Below are 20,479 nucleotides of genomic sequence, written 5' to 3'. Positions count from 1 at the left end.
ATATGCTACATTTGAATTCTTACCACATGCATGTGTATGTAAATAACTATGATATGGTCAAAGGCTGAAATATTGTTTAAAATGAATACTAGAACGAACTAACACTAATTCATAAAATAATACTAATTGATACTAATGACTACTACTCATGTAAAGAACTATGATTACATGATGTTATTCACTAGCCACTACGAATAAGCAAAAATAAAAATCAAACTACTCAATCATCTTTAACCACGAATCCATCACCGATCAAGTGGTCTATTTTTCCATCAGGGTGCTCAAAAAAGTCTGTCACATCCAAGTGGGTGATGTCAAATTCATTATCATAGATAAAATTAGCTTCAGGGTCTTTATTCTTTAGAGATGCTTGATAAAACTTAACCAAATGTCTTGGTACACGACAAATATTTGTCCAATGCCCTTTTCCACCGCAACGATAACATTCAGTTTCTGAACCATTTGCCTTTGGCCTCTCATCTTTCCTTTTCCACTTTTAGTGGTTATTTTTCTTTGGGGGGTGATTAACACCAGGAAAATTTCTTCCTTGTCCACGGCCACGGCCATGACCACGACCACGACCACGAATAGGTCCACGGCCTTTTCCACGCTTAGCATAATGGGAATACACCTCATCTACTTCAGGCAATGGTGTAGACCCAGTGGGTCGATTTTCGTGATTTCTCATGAGCAAGTCATTGTTTCGCTCAGCCACAAGGAGAAGAGAAATCAGCTCAGAGTACTTCTTGAAACCTTTCTCTCTGTACTGATGTTGCAGAACCATATTAGAGGCATGAAACGTTGTAAATGTTTTTTCAAGCATATCATAATCAGTGATAGTATCTCCACACAGTTTTAATTTAGAAGTAATTCTGAACATCGCAGAATTATATTCAGAAACAAACTTAAAGTCTTGGAGCCTAAGATGAGCCCAATCATATCATGCTTGTGGAAGAGTAACCAACTTTAAGTTGTCATATCTTCCCTTTAAGCCATTCCACAAAACAAGTGGATCTTTGACTGTGAGATATTCTATTTTCAACCTTTCATCAAGGTGATGGCGCAAGAAAATCAAGGCCTTAGCACAGTCTTGGGTGGATGCTTTAGTTTTGTCTTTAATGGCGTTTCCAAGACCCGTTGCATCTAAATGGATTTCAGCATCCAACACCCATGTCATATAGTTCTTGCCCGAAATTTCAAGGGCAACGAACTTTCTTTTCATAATGTCAGTCATAATTAAAAAGAGGAGAAAAGTTATACCTTAATCTTCTCAAACGCTTCTTGAGACGGTAGAGTCTCCTGTTGATAACGTGTTATGAAACAATAAAAGTAGAAGAACAATATTGCAGAGAAAGAGAGAGAGGAAATTTTTATTAAATTTTGGGATGAATTACAATGGAATAGAACCCTCTATTTATAGGGAGAGTTTAACTTAGCCACCAAGTAATAAACCATAGAATCTCTCTAAATATGGACATTCATAAATAGAATTCTAATTATAACAACACTGATAACATGAGAATAACAATATGTAGTATATCAAGAATATTAGGTGTACCATTTAACATACTCAAAAAAAGTATACCATAATTACACTAAAATTGATGATGGTCTTGGGAGGTAGAGTAAGGATTGAAGCTTAGAATTTAAGTTATTGGATTTTAAATTAATAATTGATACATATAAATAAACTTTTTATGACAAATACAAAGTTATAAACCAAAGTTACTGCCCCTACCCAAGGGCAGCTCCATAAAATTAGTGGCCTGAAGCTTAATAAGAGGCTTTATACTTTTTTATTAATATGTATACACATATATATGCAAAAAAGTTAGTGTTGCCATTTTTTTTCATACTTGTTATTTATAGTATAATATTCTTAAATGGCATAAAACCTTTAACTTCAAGTAGTAATATTATTATGGGTGAAAATCATTTATACCTTTAAACTTTGCTTTAAAAATCAAACTTCCCTCTCTTCTTTGAGCAATTGTCATTCTCCTCCTTATTTCTCATCTAACTTTGCAAAACAACTATTTTAACCTTTATATTATCAACATTTTTTTTTATCTTTTTAGTAACATAAATTTTTTCTATTTTCTACTAATTATGCTATGAACTTACCCATATAATAATAATTAATTTTTGAAATAAAAAAATGATAATCAAGAATATAATTTAATGACGTTGAATATTGAAAAGGTTGAGAAAAATAAAAATTAAAATAAAATAATTTGCTCTTATCAATAAGTTTATTAATAGCAATCAAAATTTAAAAATATTTACACATTAAAGAATTAAAAAGGGTGAGAACATTATAAACATATACCCAATGCAGGTAATACAAAATCTTATATTTATTAAAAAGTAAAGATAGATTTTATAACACACTCCTTGATAAGTAGAGATTTTGACTACTTATTTGCACTTTTTTACTTTCGTTTTAGCTCAAAATTGCTTTAAAATATTCCAGAAAACTAATGAAATGTGCTTTCTTGCATGAGTGTTGGAATATGAGTCAAAGAAATGAAAATCAACAAGAAAAGAAATTTGGGACAAAGACCAAAACCAGACTAGAGGGGCAAACTGCGGACCACACAATATTAAGTGCGCCGCAGAACATGAGGAAGCCTCTAACAGAATTCTCATGCAAAATGTGAACCACACAACTCCTGTGCGGCCGCAGAAGATGAAGTTCAGAGAGATTGATTTTTGGGCCATAAAGAAGTGCGGACCGCACCATTATTGTGCGGACGCAGAACCAAGAGTGTGGCCGCACTCAGAAATGTGCGGTCCGCAGAAGTTGAACAAGTGCAACCGCAACCCAGAATTGTGCGGCCGCAGAAGTCCAACCTGTCAAGCCAAGTTTCAAAGTGCGGACCGCATACAGAATTTTGTGGCCGCATAACCTTCGCAGGGGCAATTTTGTCCGACAATTTTAGTTGGATATAAATAGATCTTTTGTCATTTTTAGGTTAGGTTGGGTGCACCTGAGAATAGATAGCCGTTTTTCTTTACTGTATTTGGTAACTTTGTAATAGTTTAACATTTTAACATTTCCTTAATTCATTTTCCATGAGTAGCTAAATTTCTAGCTAGGGTTGTCACCCAACCCTAGTGTGGGTACTTAATGGATGTTTGATTCAGTGCTTGTTTGTGATTGAGTTAGTGATATTTAGCCTAGTTCTTGCTTGAATTTGAGAATTGATGATTGCAAACATTGATTCATGCCTAATTGACTTAGTTTCTACTTGAGAAAGAGAGACTAAGTCTAGAAAAACTTGGCTAACAAGGAATTGGGGTGAACTCAAGAAATTGATAGCCCCAATTAAAGGGTTGAATCTAGAGATAGTAAGACCTGACTTGAGCATTTATCATTTGTTTTGTGCAATACCCATTTGGACTTGAGAAAGCCAAATTTGGCAAAATCACTCTAACTACCGAGAGGTATTGAGTAGGTAATTGCGTGTGATTGCTGTATTACGACCCCGACCAAACAAACTTGCCCTAGAGCTTAAAATCCATTAGGTAACCACCTAGGTGTAAGTCACGACCCTAGATCTTTTATAAACTTGAAAAACAACAATACCAAAAACATTGTCTATTAGCTTTTCAATTGCAAGCATTAGCATACAAACTAGAAGTAAAAAAAATAACTGAATATGTGAAAGTGCAATCTTGGGCACGTCATAAACTATACTAGGTATATACCTAATCCCACGTAAAGCTCTTTGTGGAATCGACTCTGACTCGTGTTAGGTATTTATAATTGCATCGACCACCTCACAATCCTAGTTAGTGGTGTGAGTTTGGTGAACTTCACACGCACCATAAGGCGATGGTGAGTTGAGATAAAGAACAAAATGAGAGTGACTTGATGGTGAAAACCCTTCGGCCACTACAAGTCAAATAAGGATCGTGAATCAGATTGGATAATCAGAGCATTGAAGCCCAGTTTCACGGTTTAAGGAGTATAACAAGAGTTGAACATCAGACTTGCTTGACAGATTAGGTCACTTAATCCAAAGGTGCATGTCATGGTCATTAGAGTTGGTATCCACATCTGATAAGTTTCTACTTTGTAGTTTTCTTGTTAGAAATCATCTCTTTCCATTGTCCTTTACTCTATTCCTTCTGTTTTGTTTATTTCCTCTTCCTGAGTCTGTTTGGTAAGAACAAGGGAGAAATAACTTCAAAATTTGCCACCAGCTTTCCAATTGCACAAAACGGGATCTGGCTAGCACATCAAAGTGGCATAAGTCATGAAAGAACAGCATGCGCACTGAGTTGGTAACAATCAACGTGCTTTGGGATTCATGTGAAATACAAAAATTCGGTATATGTCAATTCATGAACAATGCAATAGATAGAGGGTATTGGGTTTGAACAGATCAAAGATATTTTCTGTGATAAAGTTGACAGAGAAAGTGGTTAACCAATAACAAGCAAGGTCTTCCAAGTGGAAATCAAAGTTATCATGGCAAGTGAAGGAGCAATAGACCTCAAGGCCAAGTCCAGTGGCATACGTCAGGAAAGAACAACAAGCGCACTGAGTTGGTAACAATCAACGTGCTATGTGATTCATGTGAAATACTAAGGTTCAGTAAATGTCAATTCATGAGCAAAATGCAACAGACAGAGGATGTTGTGTTTGAATGGATCATATGTGTTTTCTGTGATAAGGGTAACAGAGAAAGTGGTTAGTCAATAAACAAGCAAGGTCTTTCGAGTTGAAACTAAAGTTATCATGGGAAGTGAAGGAGCAATCGCCCTCAAAGTCAAGGCCACAAACCAACCACCATATTTATAAACTCACAAGTTTTCTTTGTTTAAAACAGGGATGAAAATTGTGTCCAAATCAAAGCTTGGAAGTTTGAATTTTTTCAAATGTCATGCCCAAATTTTGTCAGCAAAAAGGCGATTTGAGAGGGGAAAGAAAATTTGTTCGATCTGCAGGAATCCTCCATGAGGAAAAGCATGGTTCAGGGGCAAGGAATTTTATTCGTTCTGCAAAGATCCTCCAGGAAAAGAGCATGGCTCAGGTGAGTTCATTCTTGGCTTCTCAGGACCCTCTTGGATAATGCGATTTAATTTAAAAAAAAAAAATCTCAGGACCCTCCTGGATAATGGGATATAGTTTTAAGTTATCAGGACCCTTATAGATAATGGGATTTAGTTCAAAGTTTTTAGGACCCTCATAGATAATAAGATTTAACGTAAGTGTTACTTTTAAGAAATAGAATTTAGCTTCCAGGTTTCCACTCGTAAGATGAGATTTAATTTTAGTTTTCAGGGCTTTCCTGGATAATGGGATTTAGCTTTTAAATTCTTAGAGCTCCTTTTGATAACAGGATTCGATTAACACTCATAGATGTTCCCGGTACCAAACAGGGGTAGAAAAGTTTCTTTAGTTTTGTCTGTTTAATTGTAATGGCAGGTGCCCACCTGGAAAATAATGGAATACATTTCAAGTTTTGGCATCAGGAACCCACCTAGAGAACAAGGGAATACAATTCAAGTTTTGGCAATCAGGCACCCACCTGGAGAACAAGGAATACAGTTAAGTTTTGGCAATCAGGCGCCCACCTGGAGAACAAGAGAATAGAGTTCAAGTTTTGGCAATTAGTCGCCCACCTGGAGAACAAGGGAATACAATTCAAGTTTTAGCAATCAGGTGCCCACCTAGATAACAAGGGAATACAGTTCAAGTTTTGGAAATCAGGCGCCCACCTGGATAATAAGGGAATACAATTCAAGTTTCGGCAATCAGGTGCCCACCTAGAGAACAAGGAAATACAGTTCAAGTTTGGCAATCAGGCGCCCACCTGGAGAACAAGGGAATACAGTTCAAGTTTTGGCAATCAGGCACCCACCTGGGGAATAATGGAATACAATTCAAGTTTTGGCAATCAGGCGTCCACCTAGGGAACAAGGGAATACAGTTCAAGTTTTGGCAATCAGGTGCCCACCTGGAGAACAAGGGAATACAGTTCAAGTTTGGCAATCAGGCGCCCACCTGAAGAACAAGGGAATACAATTCAAGTTTTGGCAATCAGGCACCCACCTGGAGAACAAGGGAATATAATTCGATCTTTTGGCAATCAGGCGCCCACCTGGAGAATAAGGGAATACAGTTCATGTTTTGGCAATCAGGCGCCCACCTAGATAACAAGAGAATATGTTCATATTTTTGTAATCAGGCACTCACCTAGAGAACAAGGGAATACAGTTTAAGTTTTGGCAATCAGCCGCCCACCTGAAACAAAAGGGAATACCGTTAAAGTTTCGGCAATCAGGCCCTCACCTGGAGAACAAGGGAATACAGTTCAAGTTTTTGCAATCAGACGCCAACCTGGAGAACAAGGGAATACAGTTCAAGTTTTGGCAATTAGGCGCCCACCTGGAGAACAAGGGAATACAATTCAAGTTTTGCCAATCAGGTGCCCACCTGGAGAACAAGGGAATACAGTTCCAATTTCGGCAATCTGGCGGCCACCTGGAGAACAAGGGAATACAGTTCAAGTTTCGGCAATCAGGCGCCCACCTAGAGAACAAGGGAATACAATTCAGGTTTTGGTAATCAGGTGCCCACCTGGAGAATAAGGGAATACGGTTTAAGTTTTGGCAATCAAGTGTCCACCTGGAGAACAAGGGAAGACAACTCAAGTTTTGGCAATCAGGCGCTCACCTGGAGAACAAGGGAATATAGTTCATGTTTTGGCAATTAGGCGCCCACCTGGAGAACAGGGGAATACAGTTCAAGTTTTTGGCAATCAGGCGCCCACCTGGAGAACAAGGGAATACAGTTCAAGTTTCGGCAATCAGGCGCCCACTTGGAGAACAAGGGAAGTCAGTTCAAGTTTTAGCAATCAGGCGCTCACCTGGAGAACACGGGAAGTTATTGCAGAATTCAATTCACATTAGAAGTAGCAGAAGCTTGCAGCAAGAATGTGAGTCAACAGTCCGAGATGACCACAGAAGTAATCTCAATCCAGAATAAAAAAGAAAACAAAAAAAGAAGAAAAAAGAAAAGGGAAGTGAATCCACAATGAAGAAGTTGAGATAAGAGGTGGATTGCTCAAGACAGGTCTAAAGTCACGACATTGCATGTCCGGTCTTGATCCAAAGAATATGTGGAAGAATGAACTAATACCTGCAGCTAGCAAGCGTCAAGGTTCAAATCTAAAGTCTGCATGAAGAACCATTCAAGACTCAAGATCAAGCTTTGGAAGACTTATAGATAGGAATCTTGTAACTCATAGTTGATAGGCTTGGTTAGTCTTTTTCATTTTTATTTTGATGTAGCAACAGGACCGCGAATCGGAACCTCGACGGAACGGCACCTCAATCGGCTCTCCACCTCGGTATACTCCATCACCTCATTCACTTCTGAACTACACGTGGCATGATTCCTTTATAGCCAAGGATATGTAGGCAGCACAGATACTAGGGCTCGGTCACATTCTCCTTCCTCTTAGTTTTGGTCTCCCTAAATAAGGGTCGGGTCAAAAAATCTGTCTAGTCGTTCTTTGTCTGAAAACTCTTCGCGTTTCCCAGTCAAAGAGGGGCAGCTGTAGACATGTGATTTTTGACCCTCCCCAAGATTTTTTATATTTTAGCATGTAAATATTTTGTTTAGGTCTTATATCGCTATTTCAACTAGTTTTAACTATTTTATTTTATTTTATAACAAAAATGAAAATTACAAAAAAATATTTTTACCTAGTCACTTTTAATTCATGTACCTTTCATAGATTTAAAAAAATACAAAGATAGTACCTTATTTTCATCTTTATATAATCTTGAAAATACAAAAAAAATAGTTTCATGTTTTAATATAGTTTAATTTAATTAATTAGGATTAGTTTTTGCATTGTGTAGTATTTTTATCTTATATTAAAGGGAGTCAATTAAGGTGTTGGACCACAATTTTAGGAGTCTTAGAGCCTAATTTTTAGCCCAATTCAGATTAGCCCATTAATCCCAATACCCAATTCCCATTAAGCTAACCCTAGTAACCTTTCTAGACTCTTCCTTCGGAGAAAAAAAAGAAAAACCTAAAACAATCCCGACCCTATGAAGCATTAGCCGAGCTTCCAAAAAAGGGAGAGCTCTCCATTATTGCTTTCTCTCAATTGAAAGAAACACGTGATATGCAAAGAACGAAAGAGGATCGCTGGAGAACAAGAAAAGGGAAGCTAAAAAAGCTAAAAGAAAAAACTGAGTGAGGGGGAAAGCAAAAAAGGAAGTACCAAAACAGCTGAAGCATTTTCCTAAAAAACAGACCCTTCAGCATTTTTCTTTGCACCTAAAGACCTAAGAGCACACACTGATAGAATTTTTGAGAGTCAGAAAATACAAAAAAAAAGGATTTCGAACACTGTTCCATTGGTTAGTTGGTTTCATCTTTTTGGATTTTTTGAAAGCTTGAACACCTTGCTAGTTTCTGGTTCCTGAACATAGATTAAGCTGATTGTGTTGCTATTGTTTAAAGCTCTACTGATCTCATTATCATCTTGCTGAAATTTTTGTTGTTTTTGCTTGTATCCAGGCATTGTCACAACCTTTGAAATGACAAGTTGAAGAATAACATGGAAATTGATTACTCGGATTTTATCTTTATGCTGTTAACATTTAACCTGTTTGTTGGTTCGATGATTGTTAATTCTCCAGTTATAGTTGAGTATTAGCATTGTTACTTTTTTCTTTAGTGAGCTTGGAAGCCAAATGGTTCTGGTTTCAGATTTGTATGATGTTTTAATTGTAATTTTGGAGTGTTAAACTATGGCTATAAGGTTGCCAACTGAGTTAGACACTTGAACATTTTCAGCATGCCTTGGTTGTTTGATTCTGTAAATATGCATGTTTAGATGATTAGAGCTAGACGAGGGTGAATTCATGTTAGTAAACCATATACTTTTGAAATCAAGTGACTTTGCTCTAAGCTAAGAGCTTTATTATGTTGTGATGATAAAGGAGCTATGTATTGGCTGTCACAATGCTAAGTGCTACTTCATTAATATTGTAATGTGGTTTGATTTCAGAATGTGTCTTTCTATTTAGCTAAACGCTGCAAATTATTTGGGCCACAGTAGAGTAAAGAAAAGCTGTTGGGTCTCAAACGAGTTTGACATTGATGGCCCAGCCTCAAGTTGGGGCATTTCAGATTGATGTCGATTCATTGTTTCCCTTATATTTTGTTTAGTACTTAATTCGATTTTAGTTGGTAGTATCATAAAAATTGCTTTGAATAATCCATAATCCGCATGCATGGGCTTTGTGTCTGGCCCAGTTTAGTCATTGATGTTTCCGACAATTTCAATTTTGACCTTGGGCTTTCCCTTGAGCCCGATCCCCATTAGCCCCATTTATTTCTGTCGTGTCTGCAATAATTTGGGCCTATAATTGGCTTGCTTTTCCCAGAAATAATTAAAGGGTCAACGCATGTACCCTAAGTTTTTTTTTACTAATAGCTCAAACCTTTTTTAAGAACATCTGTAAGCTGTTTTAATTAAGTATAGTCCTTTACAAATAGATCGAGGCGTGCCATTTTAACTAGATCGCTTATGGCCCTCACAAATGTTATAACTTAGATGCTAAAGAATGAATTTTGTAGTTGCTTTAGGCGCATTAATTGATTAATTATCATGGCTACGGGTATGGTTCCCATGACATAGTTATGATTTGCAATTATTAAAACCCGGGTGTACATTTCATGTGACCCGTTTCTAATCTCCAACAAGGTTAGATAGAACGTATCGTGAATCACGGGTGCATTTCATGTAGCGTGGTTTGCGATGTGTTTTAAATAACCTTGAATTAATTTTTTGAATAAATAAAAGCGGTGATAAAGTTTAAAAATGCACATAGGTTTAAAAATGTTTTAAAATCATAAATAGGCTAATAATAATAGTTGAGCGACCGCGCTAAAATCATGGAACCCGGGAATGCCTAACACCTTCTCCCGGGTTAACAAAATTCCTTACCCGAATTTTTATGTTTGTGGACTGTAAAACAGAGTCAATCTTTCCTCGATTCGGGATTTAAACCGGTGACTTGGGATACCATAAATTATCCCAAGTGGCGACTCTGACTTTTAAATAAAATAATCCCGTTTCGATTATCACTTAAATTGAAAAAAACTCCCTTATACCCCTTCCAGGGGTAAAAAAAGGAGGTATGACACTATTGTACTCAAAAAGTCAAATCATTGCATTATTGATAATTCATACGTGTTGTGGGTAATTGTTGGTCCCAATTGATATGTGATTGATTCACTTTCGACCAGTTGAATTAGTTTTTGTCTTGTGGAGATGGAAATTACCTTATTTGCTTGAGGACAAGAAAAACCTTAAGTTTGGGGGAGTTAATAAGTAGAGATTTTGACTACTTATTTGTACTCTTTTACTTTCGTTTTAGCTCAAAATTGCTTAAAGGTATTTTCGAAAACTAATAAAATATGCTTTTTTGCAGGAGTGTTGGAATATGAGCCAAAGAAATAAAAATCAACTCAAGAAGGAGAAATTTTGGACAAAGACCAAAACCAGGCTAAAAGAGCAAAATGCGGATCGCATAATATTAAGTACGGCCACAGAACATGAGGAAGCCTCTAACTGAATTCTCATGCAAAATACGGACCACATAATTCTTATGCGGCCGCAAAAGATGAAGTTCAGAGAGATGGATTTTTGGGCCATAAAGAAGTGTGGACCACACCATTATTGTGCGGTCGCAGAATCAAGAGCGCGACCGCACTTAGAAATGTGCGGTCCGCAGAAGTCCCCCATTGCCAAAGCCCAAGTTCAAGAAGTGCGGACCGCACCATTATTATCCGGACGCAGAATCAAGAGTGCAGTCTCACTCAGAAATGTGCGATTCGCAGAAGTTGAAGAAGTGCGGCCGCAACCCAGAATTGTGCGGCTGTCCAACATGCCAAGCAAGTTTCAAAGTATGGACCGCACACCGCATAACGTTCGCATGGGCAATTTTGTCCGATAATTTTAGCTGGGTTTAAATAGATCTTTTTGTCATTTTTAAGTTAGGTTGGGTGCACCTAAGAATAGATAGCCGTTTTTCTTTACTGTATTTGGTAACTTTATAATAATTTAACATTTTAACATTAGATTTTCTTCCCTTAATCATCTATTATGAATTTTATCTTAGTTTCTTCTTTAATTTCTTCATTTTCCATGAGTAGCTAAATTTCTTGCTAGGGTTGTGACCTAACCCTAGTGTGAGTACTTAATGGGTGTTTGATTTAGGGCTTGTTTGTGATTGAGTTAGTGATATTTAGCCTAGTTCTTGCTTGAATTTCAGAATTGATAGTTACAAACATTGATTCATGCCTAATTGACTTAGTCTCTACTTGAGAAAGAGAGACCAAGTCCAGAAAAAAATGGCTAACAAGGAATTGGTTGAATTCAAGAAATTGATTAATTAAATAGTTGAATCTAGAGATAGTAAGACCCGACTTGAGCATTTATCATTTTTTTGTGTAATACTCATTTGAACTTGAGAAAGCCAAATTTGGCAAAATCACTCTAACTACCGAGAGGTATATGAGTGGGTAATTACGTGTGATTGCTATATTACGACCCGGACCAAACAAACTTTCCCTAAAGCTTACAATCCGTTAGGTAACCACCTAGGTGGAAGTCACGACACTAGATCTTTTATAAACTTGAAAAACAACAATACCAAAAACATTATCTATTAGCTTTTCAATTGCAAGCATTAGAATACAAACTAGAAGTAGAAAAGAAACAATTGAATATGTGAAAGTGCAATCTTGGGCACGTCATACACTAGGCTAGGTATATACTTAATCCCACGTAAAGCTCTCTGTTGAATCGACCCCGACTCGCGATGGGTATTTATAATTGCATCGACCGCCTCACAATCCCAATTAGTGGTTTGATTTTGGTGACATCACTCCTAAAAGATTATAGATTTACCACTAAGAAATATATATATTTAATACGCGTTATATTAAAATAAAAATTATAAAAGTATAATAAATTTTGTGATAATTATAAAAAGGACTATCGTATTTATAATTTTAATAACTTTAAATTGTAATTTATAATAAGGTATAACCTAATTTAAATTATAGGTAAAATCATAAAAATAACATATACAATAAAAGAGGATAGAGGAGGGAATTGAAAATAACAAGGGCAAAGTAGATATTATATAGAATAAGGGGAAGAATGATAATTGTTCAAAGTTCAAGGAGGTTTAATTTTTAAATCAATGTTGAGGGTTGTAAATAATTTTTACCCTATTATTATTTATATTAAAAGGGGCAATTGAAATAAGTAAGATGTTTGACATGTATTTGCAATATGTTACTTTTGATATTGTTATAAAAAATATATCTACTAATATGAACATTTAAGTAGTTTAATTCAAATTTCTATAATATTTTTACTGTTAAAAAGTAGACAATATTTCTTTCTTTCTTTTTTACAAAATTTTTGTACCTTTTTTTTTTGTCTATAAAAGTTAATATTGTCTAATTTGAAATATAATCATAAAATTCATTATTAAAATAATTGGGCCCTAAATCAAGACTTTACTAGTCTCATACTAAAGCCACTTGTCTACTCCTGACATTCTCAATTAAATTTTCTAGAGTCTTAATTAAGATAAGGTAACAATGACAACAAAATTAAATTAAGTGAATGTCTCATTCAGTTACCAAATGTGAATGAGGTTGGTTAAATAACACGTTCATGATGGGGGCAGTGATTTGTAAATTTGTTGATTATCAATCAGGAGCGGCTCAACGAAACTGGTGACCTAAAACCAAAATATATTAAAAGATCATGAAACTTCTTTCATAAAAATCGAAACAAAAAAAAATGCTATATGACTTTGATCTAGTGGTGAGAGTGTAATGCATGATGTGTGGGTTAGGCACATCATATGTTATTGAACTCTTTCCTTAAGTGACAATGGTAAAAGGGTGAGCTCATTAGCAATTGTATTTTGGACCTTGTAACATTTGTTTGGGAAATTTTTTAGTTAGAAAAGATGAGACACAAAAAAACTTGCTTTCTGCTATGTGAATTAATCAAATGAGACCAAAAAAAAAGTTAATTTAGAATTATGAGTTGAAATTAAAAAATAAAATTGTGAGAAACATAAAAGAAGACTACACATAAAAGAAGAAAAATAGAATGGATAAGAAAATAAATATATTATTTTATTTAGTTAGAGAAAAAATTTATCCTGTTAACTCAATCCTACCTGTGCAAAACTTTAAAAAATATTAAAATTTAAAATCTTTTATTAATAATTATATAATAATATAGTAGTGGTTTATAATTTTTGGGGCCTTAAGTTAAATATTGGGGGTGTAAGGCAAAGGCTTCACTTGCCTTATCCTGGATCCGCCCTTGCCCCTTACCTTCAACGCTAGCTCCGTCCCTGTCAGGTTCCTTATCTGCTGCTCTACACTCTGCTTCCTTCAAGTGCTGCATTTTTTATTTGCTTGCCCTGCTCTTTTATCTTTTAATCCAGAAAAAAAGAAAAACTAAAATTTTATCACTTGCAAACATAGTGTTCCAGCTGTAAATGAGCAGTCTTATATATTAATTGTAAGACTGGTGGTTGTTGAGCTTCGATACTTCATATATCTAGTACTAGTTCTTTTTTGTTTCGAGTTTCGATCCGTCTAACTGTTGGACAGGGGAGGTATTCTTTTTTCTGATCGATAATTGTCAGTTGTTTCATAGGAGTAGTAATTAATTTTCACAATCAAGTTGGCTGCATGTAGATTGAATATCTTTTCTGAGCAGGAACATTGTTTTTTCAATTTCGTAGCTCTGACATTATTTTATTCTGCTTAAAAATAAAAACAAGTTGATCTTTCTGCATTTTTCATCCTAATTGTGAGGCATCTGGTTTTTATTAATTTGGAAATACCAGTCTTTAACTGCTAATGGAAGTGAAAGACACAAATTCTACTCAATTGGCGTATGGGGAACCTCCCTGGATTTTTAAAGGCAGGCAAGTGTTTTTACAATTATGCCACCAGTCTTTTAGATTTAGATCAGCTAGCCAAGAATTGTACTAATAGAGTGTTTATTAATGTAATGTAATGTTGCAGTGCTTTATACCAGCTTCATCTTGTCAAAGCAGAGACTGCTCGAGCTTTCGTTCCCAAAGACTGCCGACTAGTTGAGGCATTTGGGTATCCATTTTTCTTTACTATACTAGACTGTGAAAAGCATTTTAGTGAGTTTATTTAAGTAATGCCCATTATGCTTAATTAAATTGATTTTTGTATTTGCAGATATACTCTTGGCGGGTTCTTTCTTGCTAGCTATGATGACAGTCCTGCTGGATTCTTCGACGAGGTTTCCCCTGCCTTATATTTTATAAGTTGCTCCTCTTGATCAAATGATTTGTTCTAGCAGACTAAGTGATTTGTCTGCATTATTAAAGTTGAATCATCTCATTCTAAATTGCAAGTGGGACCTTTTTCTGTTTGCTTTGTACAGGAACATGCATTTCATATAGACAAGTTAAAAAGAACACCCTTTTTTTGTTTATTTAATAGTGAAATGTGTTATTTTAATGCAAGTTGTTCAGTTGGTGGTGATTGCAGGACTAGTATGGAATCCACCTACATCTTGTGCGTAAGTATTTACTCTATTGCATCTTCCTCTGCTTAAGACTACTAATACATTATGAAACAATTATGTGGAACAACACACGCAAATCTAGTGTATTGCTTCTTTGGGAAAACTCAGCATCACCACATCCAGACCTTTACAAGTCAGCCACTACCAAATCAATTCAGGGACTTAATTTGACTTTCCTTACCCATCATTGGCGGTGTCAAAAATATAGTTTTCTTTTTTATGCTTTCTTTCTTTTCCTGAAAGTGCAGGTTACCTTCCTTCTTGTGTCTAACTTTTTCTTCCTTCTCTGACGGTTTAGAAGAGGGTTTTTCTTTTATAGTTTTATCACTGCCCATGTAGTATACTGATTAGTACTAATGATTAAGCTGTCACTAGTAGACCACTGAACAATGGGAAAACCTTATGGATAATCCATCTAAACCTTGTTGGAAACTTTCTCAAGAACATGGAGAGTGGGGACTCTTTAACTTGGCAAAATATAGATAAAGAAATGAAAAATGGCAGGTCGTGACCCCGAGGGAGGTGGGAAGCTACCACTTCTAGAATGACAGCTTCTCCGTTATTTTTGTAGAGCTATCACCAAGGAGTAGGGTGGGATGAATCTCACCACTCTTAATGAAAGGTCTCAGGTTCGAGCATTGGAAATGGAGAAACTCCTAGTAGGGAGCGCTTCCCCTTTGTGTGAATCTTGATTAGTCAAGCCAGTGGGTTTGGAGAGCCTGATGGTTAAACCAAATTATAAAAATGTTACTGTTGCTTGTTCAATATGAAGTATCTTTGTTTGTACACTAACAAATATATTTTTTGTCAATAATAGATGGGCTGCCAGGGTGCTGGTGGATAGTGATGAGGCGTGCCTTCATGGGCGGAAGGTGGGTAGTGGTGACTTTCTTATATTCATCTATGCTCCTAACCTTAGATTAAATAAGAATGACTTCTTTTAATCATCTGATTAAAAGGGATTTCTAGCATGTGTTCGTTTGAATGAAGACTTGGACATAAATATAGATAGTCACTAGACTTTAGTAAGAATCGAGTTTGCATCACTAACTTGATTCTTATATATTGCATTGTTTTAACATGATCCTATTCATGTCTCGTGCGTCACAGGTTGTAGGTCTTCCAAGTCAAGTTGCCAGGTTTTCAAAGGTACAACTGAGTTTGTAGATTGGATCTTCTGTTGTTGAACACTTGAATCGTATTTTTGTATATCAGGCATCATGCAGTTCAACTCTCCTAGTCAAAACTTACATGAAATGCTTTCAAATTACCTTGCTCTTCTTAAACAATGATGCTTCTCTGCCATTTGTCTATGAATTTCCTTTTTCCACAAGGTATGCACATGGATTCTAAATGCTTTTATAAAGGTTTACCTGAGGTGGGTGAAAATGAAGTTGTAGAGAATATTTTTTCAGTTACTCGGCTGATGTTTCCAAAAAGTTAAAATGGATATGTTCTGGAAGTGAGGATTCATATAGCCGACTCCAACTTGTTTGGGATTGAAGCATATTTAATGTGGTTGTTGTTGTTGTTGACATGTTTTGAACTAGAACTTACTTTGTTGACCTGCATGCAGAAAATTACAGCACTTCCGCGGACACCGAAAAGTAAAACAAGTAGTGTTCTAAGCACTGTTGGCTTGAGGACATCTTCTGCTAGCTATAGGAATAACATGGACATAGAAGTAACGGAAATCAAGAAGCAGAGAGCAATAAATATCTGCAATATCAACCTTAATACCGCTGGTAAATAAGTTGACAGACTGCATTATTTCTTGATGGATGAAAATCATAATTCAATTGTTGATCATCTGCAACTTTCCTTATAGCAATAGTTGTGAAGTCGAATTTAGAACTTGGTATATCTAGGTATTTCCTACAGACATTGTCAACTGAGGATTAGACAAATAGAAAAAATGACCTAGTGTTTGCCCCTCTGCTGAGATTTGAAACCTAGGACTTTATGGATCTCCTCCCACTTCATTGACCAACTAGGTCATACAATAGAATAAGCAATAAATTCCTCCATTTTGTCATCGTAGCCTAATATGCTCATCCCAATATACTTGCCAAGGTAGGGAGTGTTGATCCATTGGCAAAATCTTGCAGTTTGACCTGTAGTAGGTTGTCGGGAAACTTCATCTCAAATGTTATACCCCATTTTATCATGCTTCTATGTCCATTTGGAATTGGCAGTTCCTCGACAAGAGTCTAAGGAATGGATGGGTCCTCTTATCAAAATGTCACTCCCAAACTTTAGGTAATTGTTTCTAACTTGGTCCTTAGGGTGTTTACCCTTGAAATAAATTTGGACTTGTAATTAGCAGTTTTGCTTGAAATTTCAGCGGACGGACAAAGTACAATTCTGATCTCCTCAAGTACTCTTGCCAGATTGAGTGCAGGTCAGTGCTGCTTAGCCCGACCTTTTCAGTGCCGTGATTCTCATTCTTTAACTATGATTAGAACTCGTTGCTAAGGCAAGTGATTTGTGTTTTATTACTTTGCATGTATAGGGTAAGACCAGTGCGACCAGCAAAAGTCTTGGGACCATTTGCATTGGATGCAGACAAGGAAAATTCATCTGAAAGTCAGAGCTCGAATGTGGAATCACTAAGCAGAGTGCCTACTGGGACCAAGAGAAATTTCAGCATATCCGTGATGCTGTCCAAGCCGATTCTGGCTTTAGAATTCAATCATCTGAAAATGAAAGTTGAAGCTCCTACTACAGTTACCACACGCTCTCAGAATACTATTTGACAAGTCAGTGATATCTTTTTTACATGCCTAACAAAGATGGCTGATATTCTAATTTCTGCGTGTTCGTTTATAAAATGAGTTGCTTTTTGTTATTTCCAATTTTCTCACTAGTAGAAAACTTGTAACACTATCTCCGACTCATTAATTATTGTCATAGATCATTTTCAGCTTCTTCAATGAGGATCACATTTAAGAGGCTTATTTTGTGCAGTGATCTTAGGCTATTTATTTTCGTTATCTTGGAAGAATATACCAGAGAACTTTGACATGTGCAGTAACTTAACATTCTAGTACAACCAGAGGTCATTTGGTAACATTGGACTACAATTTCACAAAACACCCAAGTACAAAGGCAACAATGAATTCTTTACTTTGACAACTTTACAGAACATCTCATGTCACACCCTTTCTATTTTGAAGTTGTGATACAAGAGAGAGTAACTGAATGCAGCTTCAGCTTCCACCAAAAATAAGATTAAGAAACACCTCAAATATGTCAAGTTTACTTCGTGTTTGAACTAGTGATGCTGAACCGATCAAAGAATCAGATTGCTTCAGGCAAGGGCCCTCCAAAAATGACTTGAATAGCATGAGCGTTCTCTCTGATTGAGAGAATGGAGCTTCATGAGACGTGCCTCTTATCTGTTGGGGAGTTAAACCCAAAGAAGGGAAGTGGAGAGAGTATTTTTGAAGTCTCTTTGAAATTGCATTAGAAAAGCTAAAGTACAGGCCTTTTAAATAGGCTTATAATCAGCTGACTTTTGCTAAAAATAAGCAAGTAATAAAAAAGTGGATAAAATACTTTCACTAATTCTACCATTATCAACCAACTAAATGATCATGCTAATTAACGGAACAAGCACTAATTTTACAGATACTAAAAACTAGGAACTAAATAAGTTGTCACTTTGAAGCATTAATCAACACACCCCCTTGCTTCAAAGCTTGTCACTCCCATCTGTGATCTGAAATACTCATGCTTGCCGACTGGAAGTGCTTTGGTTAGAATATCAGCAACTTGTTCATTTGTGCCACAATGCTTCAACATAATGAGTCCAGTTGCTACCAGATTTCAGATGAAATGGTACCGAATGTCGATATGCTTTGTCCTGCTGTTTCTTGCCAGATTCTTTGTCATCGCAGTAGTTGCTTTATTGTCACAGAAAATTTCAGTTGCAGTAGCTTCCTCTTGAAATAGATCGGCAAGTAACCTCTTTAGCCAAACCGCTTGACAAGCTGATGCAGTGTCAGCAACATATTCTGCTTTAGATGATGACAAGGCCACAATTTCTTGCTTCTTTGAACTCCAATATATAACACCTAAACCTAGAGAGAATGCATATCCAGAGGTACTTTTTCTATCATCTAGACAACCTGCCCAATCACTATCTGTGAAACCAAACAATTTAAAATCTAGCACATTAGAGTATCAAATTCCAAAATCAATAATTCCGGCAACACATCGTAAAATCCGCTTTACTGCCCCAAAATGATGCTTTGTTGGGTTATGCACGAATCTGGAAATCACACTAACAGAAAATGCCATGTCAGGCCGTGTGTGCGATAAATAATTTAGACCACCAACTATGCTTCTAAAGCATCGAGCATCCATCAATCCCGTACGATCATCTGATATGAGCTTCTCATTCACATTCATAGACGTAGAAGCTATCTTACAACCCAACATATTGAATCCCTTAAGAAGATCACTTGCATATTTTTTTTGGCGAGACAAAAATGCCATCTAAACTTTGTTTAATCTCAAGACCAAGAAAATAGTGCAACAACCCTAAGTCTATCATTTCAAACTTTTTCATCATGAAAGACTTGAATTCAACAATAAGTGATTCACAAGAGCCAATATAAATCATATCATAAAGGCACACCACCAAGAAATCAGTTTTACCTCGCTTATTTACATAGAGATTTGGCTCATTTTTGCTTCTTTCAAATCAATTCTCCTGGAAATAAAAGTCGATCTTTCTATACCATGCTCGCGACACTTGCTTTAGGCCATATAAAGCTTTCTTCAACCTGTACACTTCACTTTCACGTCTAGTTACAATAAAACCTTAAGGTTGAGCAACATAAACTTCTTTTAATTCTCCATTTAAGAAGGCAGACTTGACACCAAATTGGTAAACTTGCCAAGAGAGTTGAGCAACAAAAGCTAAGAGAGTTCTCACCATTTCAAAGCGCGCTATGGGGGAGAATGTTTCATCAAAATCAACTCCTTGTTGATGTGCGTATCCTTTTGCAATTAGCCGAGCTTTGTGCTTCTGAATAGTTCCATCAGTATGGTACTTCGTGCGATACACCCATTTGAGGCCAATAAAATTCTTCCCTCCGGTAAGTTAACCAACTCCCATGTTTTATTCTTTTCGGCAACGTTCCTCTCTTCCACCATTGCTTGCTTCCACTCTTCTTTTTCAGTTGCTTCTCCACAGTGGATAGGATCTGAAACAATAAAAGCAAATTGACAAGTATAAATGTCATTAGAATATCTGGGATTTGGTCTTTTTCCCTGGTTGATCTTCTTAGTGGAATTGGATCTGATGGAATTGGCTCTTCTGAAGACTCTCCAAGTGTTTCAGATGTTGCTTGTGCTGAAGGTTCTGTTGAAGTTTGGTAAAATGCCAAAGTCCCACATTGGTTGGGAGTTAAGTTTGGGGGGATTTTTCCCCTATAAAAGAAGGCCTAATGTTTAGGATTGAAACACACCTCTCATTTGTCTTCTCATCTGTTTAAGGCATTTGTATCTTCTCTCTTTAGTATTATTTCACTTGTATTTTGGAGTGAAATAAAATATTGGTTGTGTCCGAGGAGTAGGCAAAATTAGCCGAACCTCGTAAATTCTGGTGTTCCCTTTATTGTTGCTTTATTGTCTTATTTATTATTTGGTGGCTGTCATAATTTTTGGTATAGTAGTTGTGACTTATTCACACTATATACATTTGGCTTCCGCAACAATTGGTATCAGAGCCAAGGTACTGTCTAAGTATGCTCTGTGGTTGCAGCATAGTCTGATCTTCCACATCAGAAAAGATTTATCTTGGTAACTGAGTCAAGGTT

General features: G+C 36.3%; 2 protein-coding genes across 2 annotated transcripts; one reads left to right on the top strand and one right to left on the bottom strand.

The window, feature by feature from the left end:
- Nucleotides 1–220: 220 nt before the first annotated feature.
- On the bottom strand, nucleotides 221–1,234 carry LOC138883299 (uncharacterized). The gene is made up of 3 exons (XM_070163979.1): nucleotides 966–1,234; nucleotides 532–872; nucleotides 221–423 (listed from the first exon to the last, which is right to left on the bottom strand). Exons 1-3 carry the CDS (start codon nucleotides 1,232–1,234, stop codon nucleotides 221–223), a joined length of 813 nt encoding a protein of 270 aa, XP_070020080.1.
- A 12,100-nt stretch (nucleotides 1,235–13,334) lies between these two features.
- LOC104218581 (protein NEOXANTHIN-DEFICIENT 1) lies at nucleotides 13,335–17,584 on the top strand. Its single transcript, XM_009769103.2, has 11 exons — nucleotides 13,335–13,438; nucleotides 13,933–14,013; nucleotides 14,114–14,197; nucleotides 14,300–14,363; nucleotides 14,599–14,645; nucleotides 15,469–15,523; nucleotides 15,762–15,800; nucleotides 16,228–16,396; nucleotides 16,847–16,910; nucleotides 16,996–17,052; nucleotides 17,164–17,584. The coding sequence occupies exons 2-11, from the start codon at nucleotides 13,946–13,948 to the stop codon at nucleotides 17,405–17,407; spliced, it is 891 nt and encodes a 296-aa protein (XP_009767405.1). The 5' UTR covers nucleotides 13,335–13,438; nucleotides 13,933–13,945; the 3' UTR covers nucleotides 17,408–17,584.
- The last annotated feature ends 2,895 nt before the right edge of the window (nucleotides 17,585–20,479 follow it).

The sequence above is a fragment of the Nicotiana sylvestris genome, chromosome 12 (assembly GCF_000393655.2).
Source record: "Nicotiana sylvestris chromosome 12, ASM39365v2, whole genome shotgun sequence".
Lineage (NCBI taxonomy): Eukaryota > Viridiplantae > Streptophyta > Magnoliopsida > Solanales > Solanaceae > Nicotiana > Nicotiana sylvestris.
This window is presented reverse-complemented; position numbering and strand designations above follow the sequence as displayed.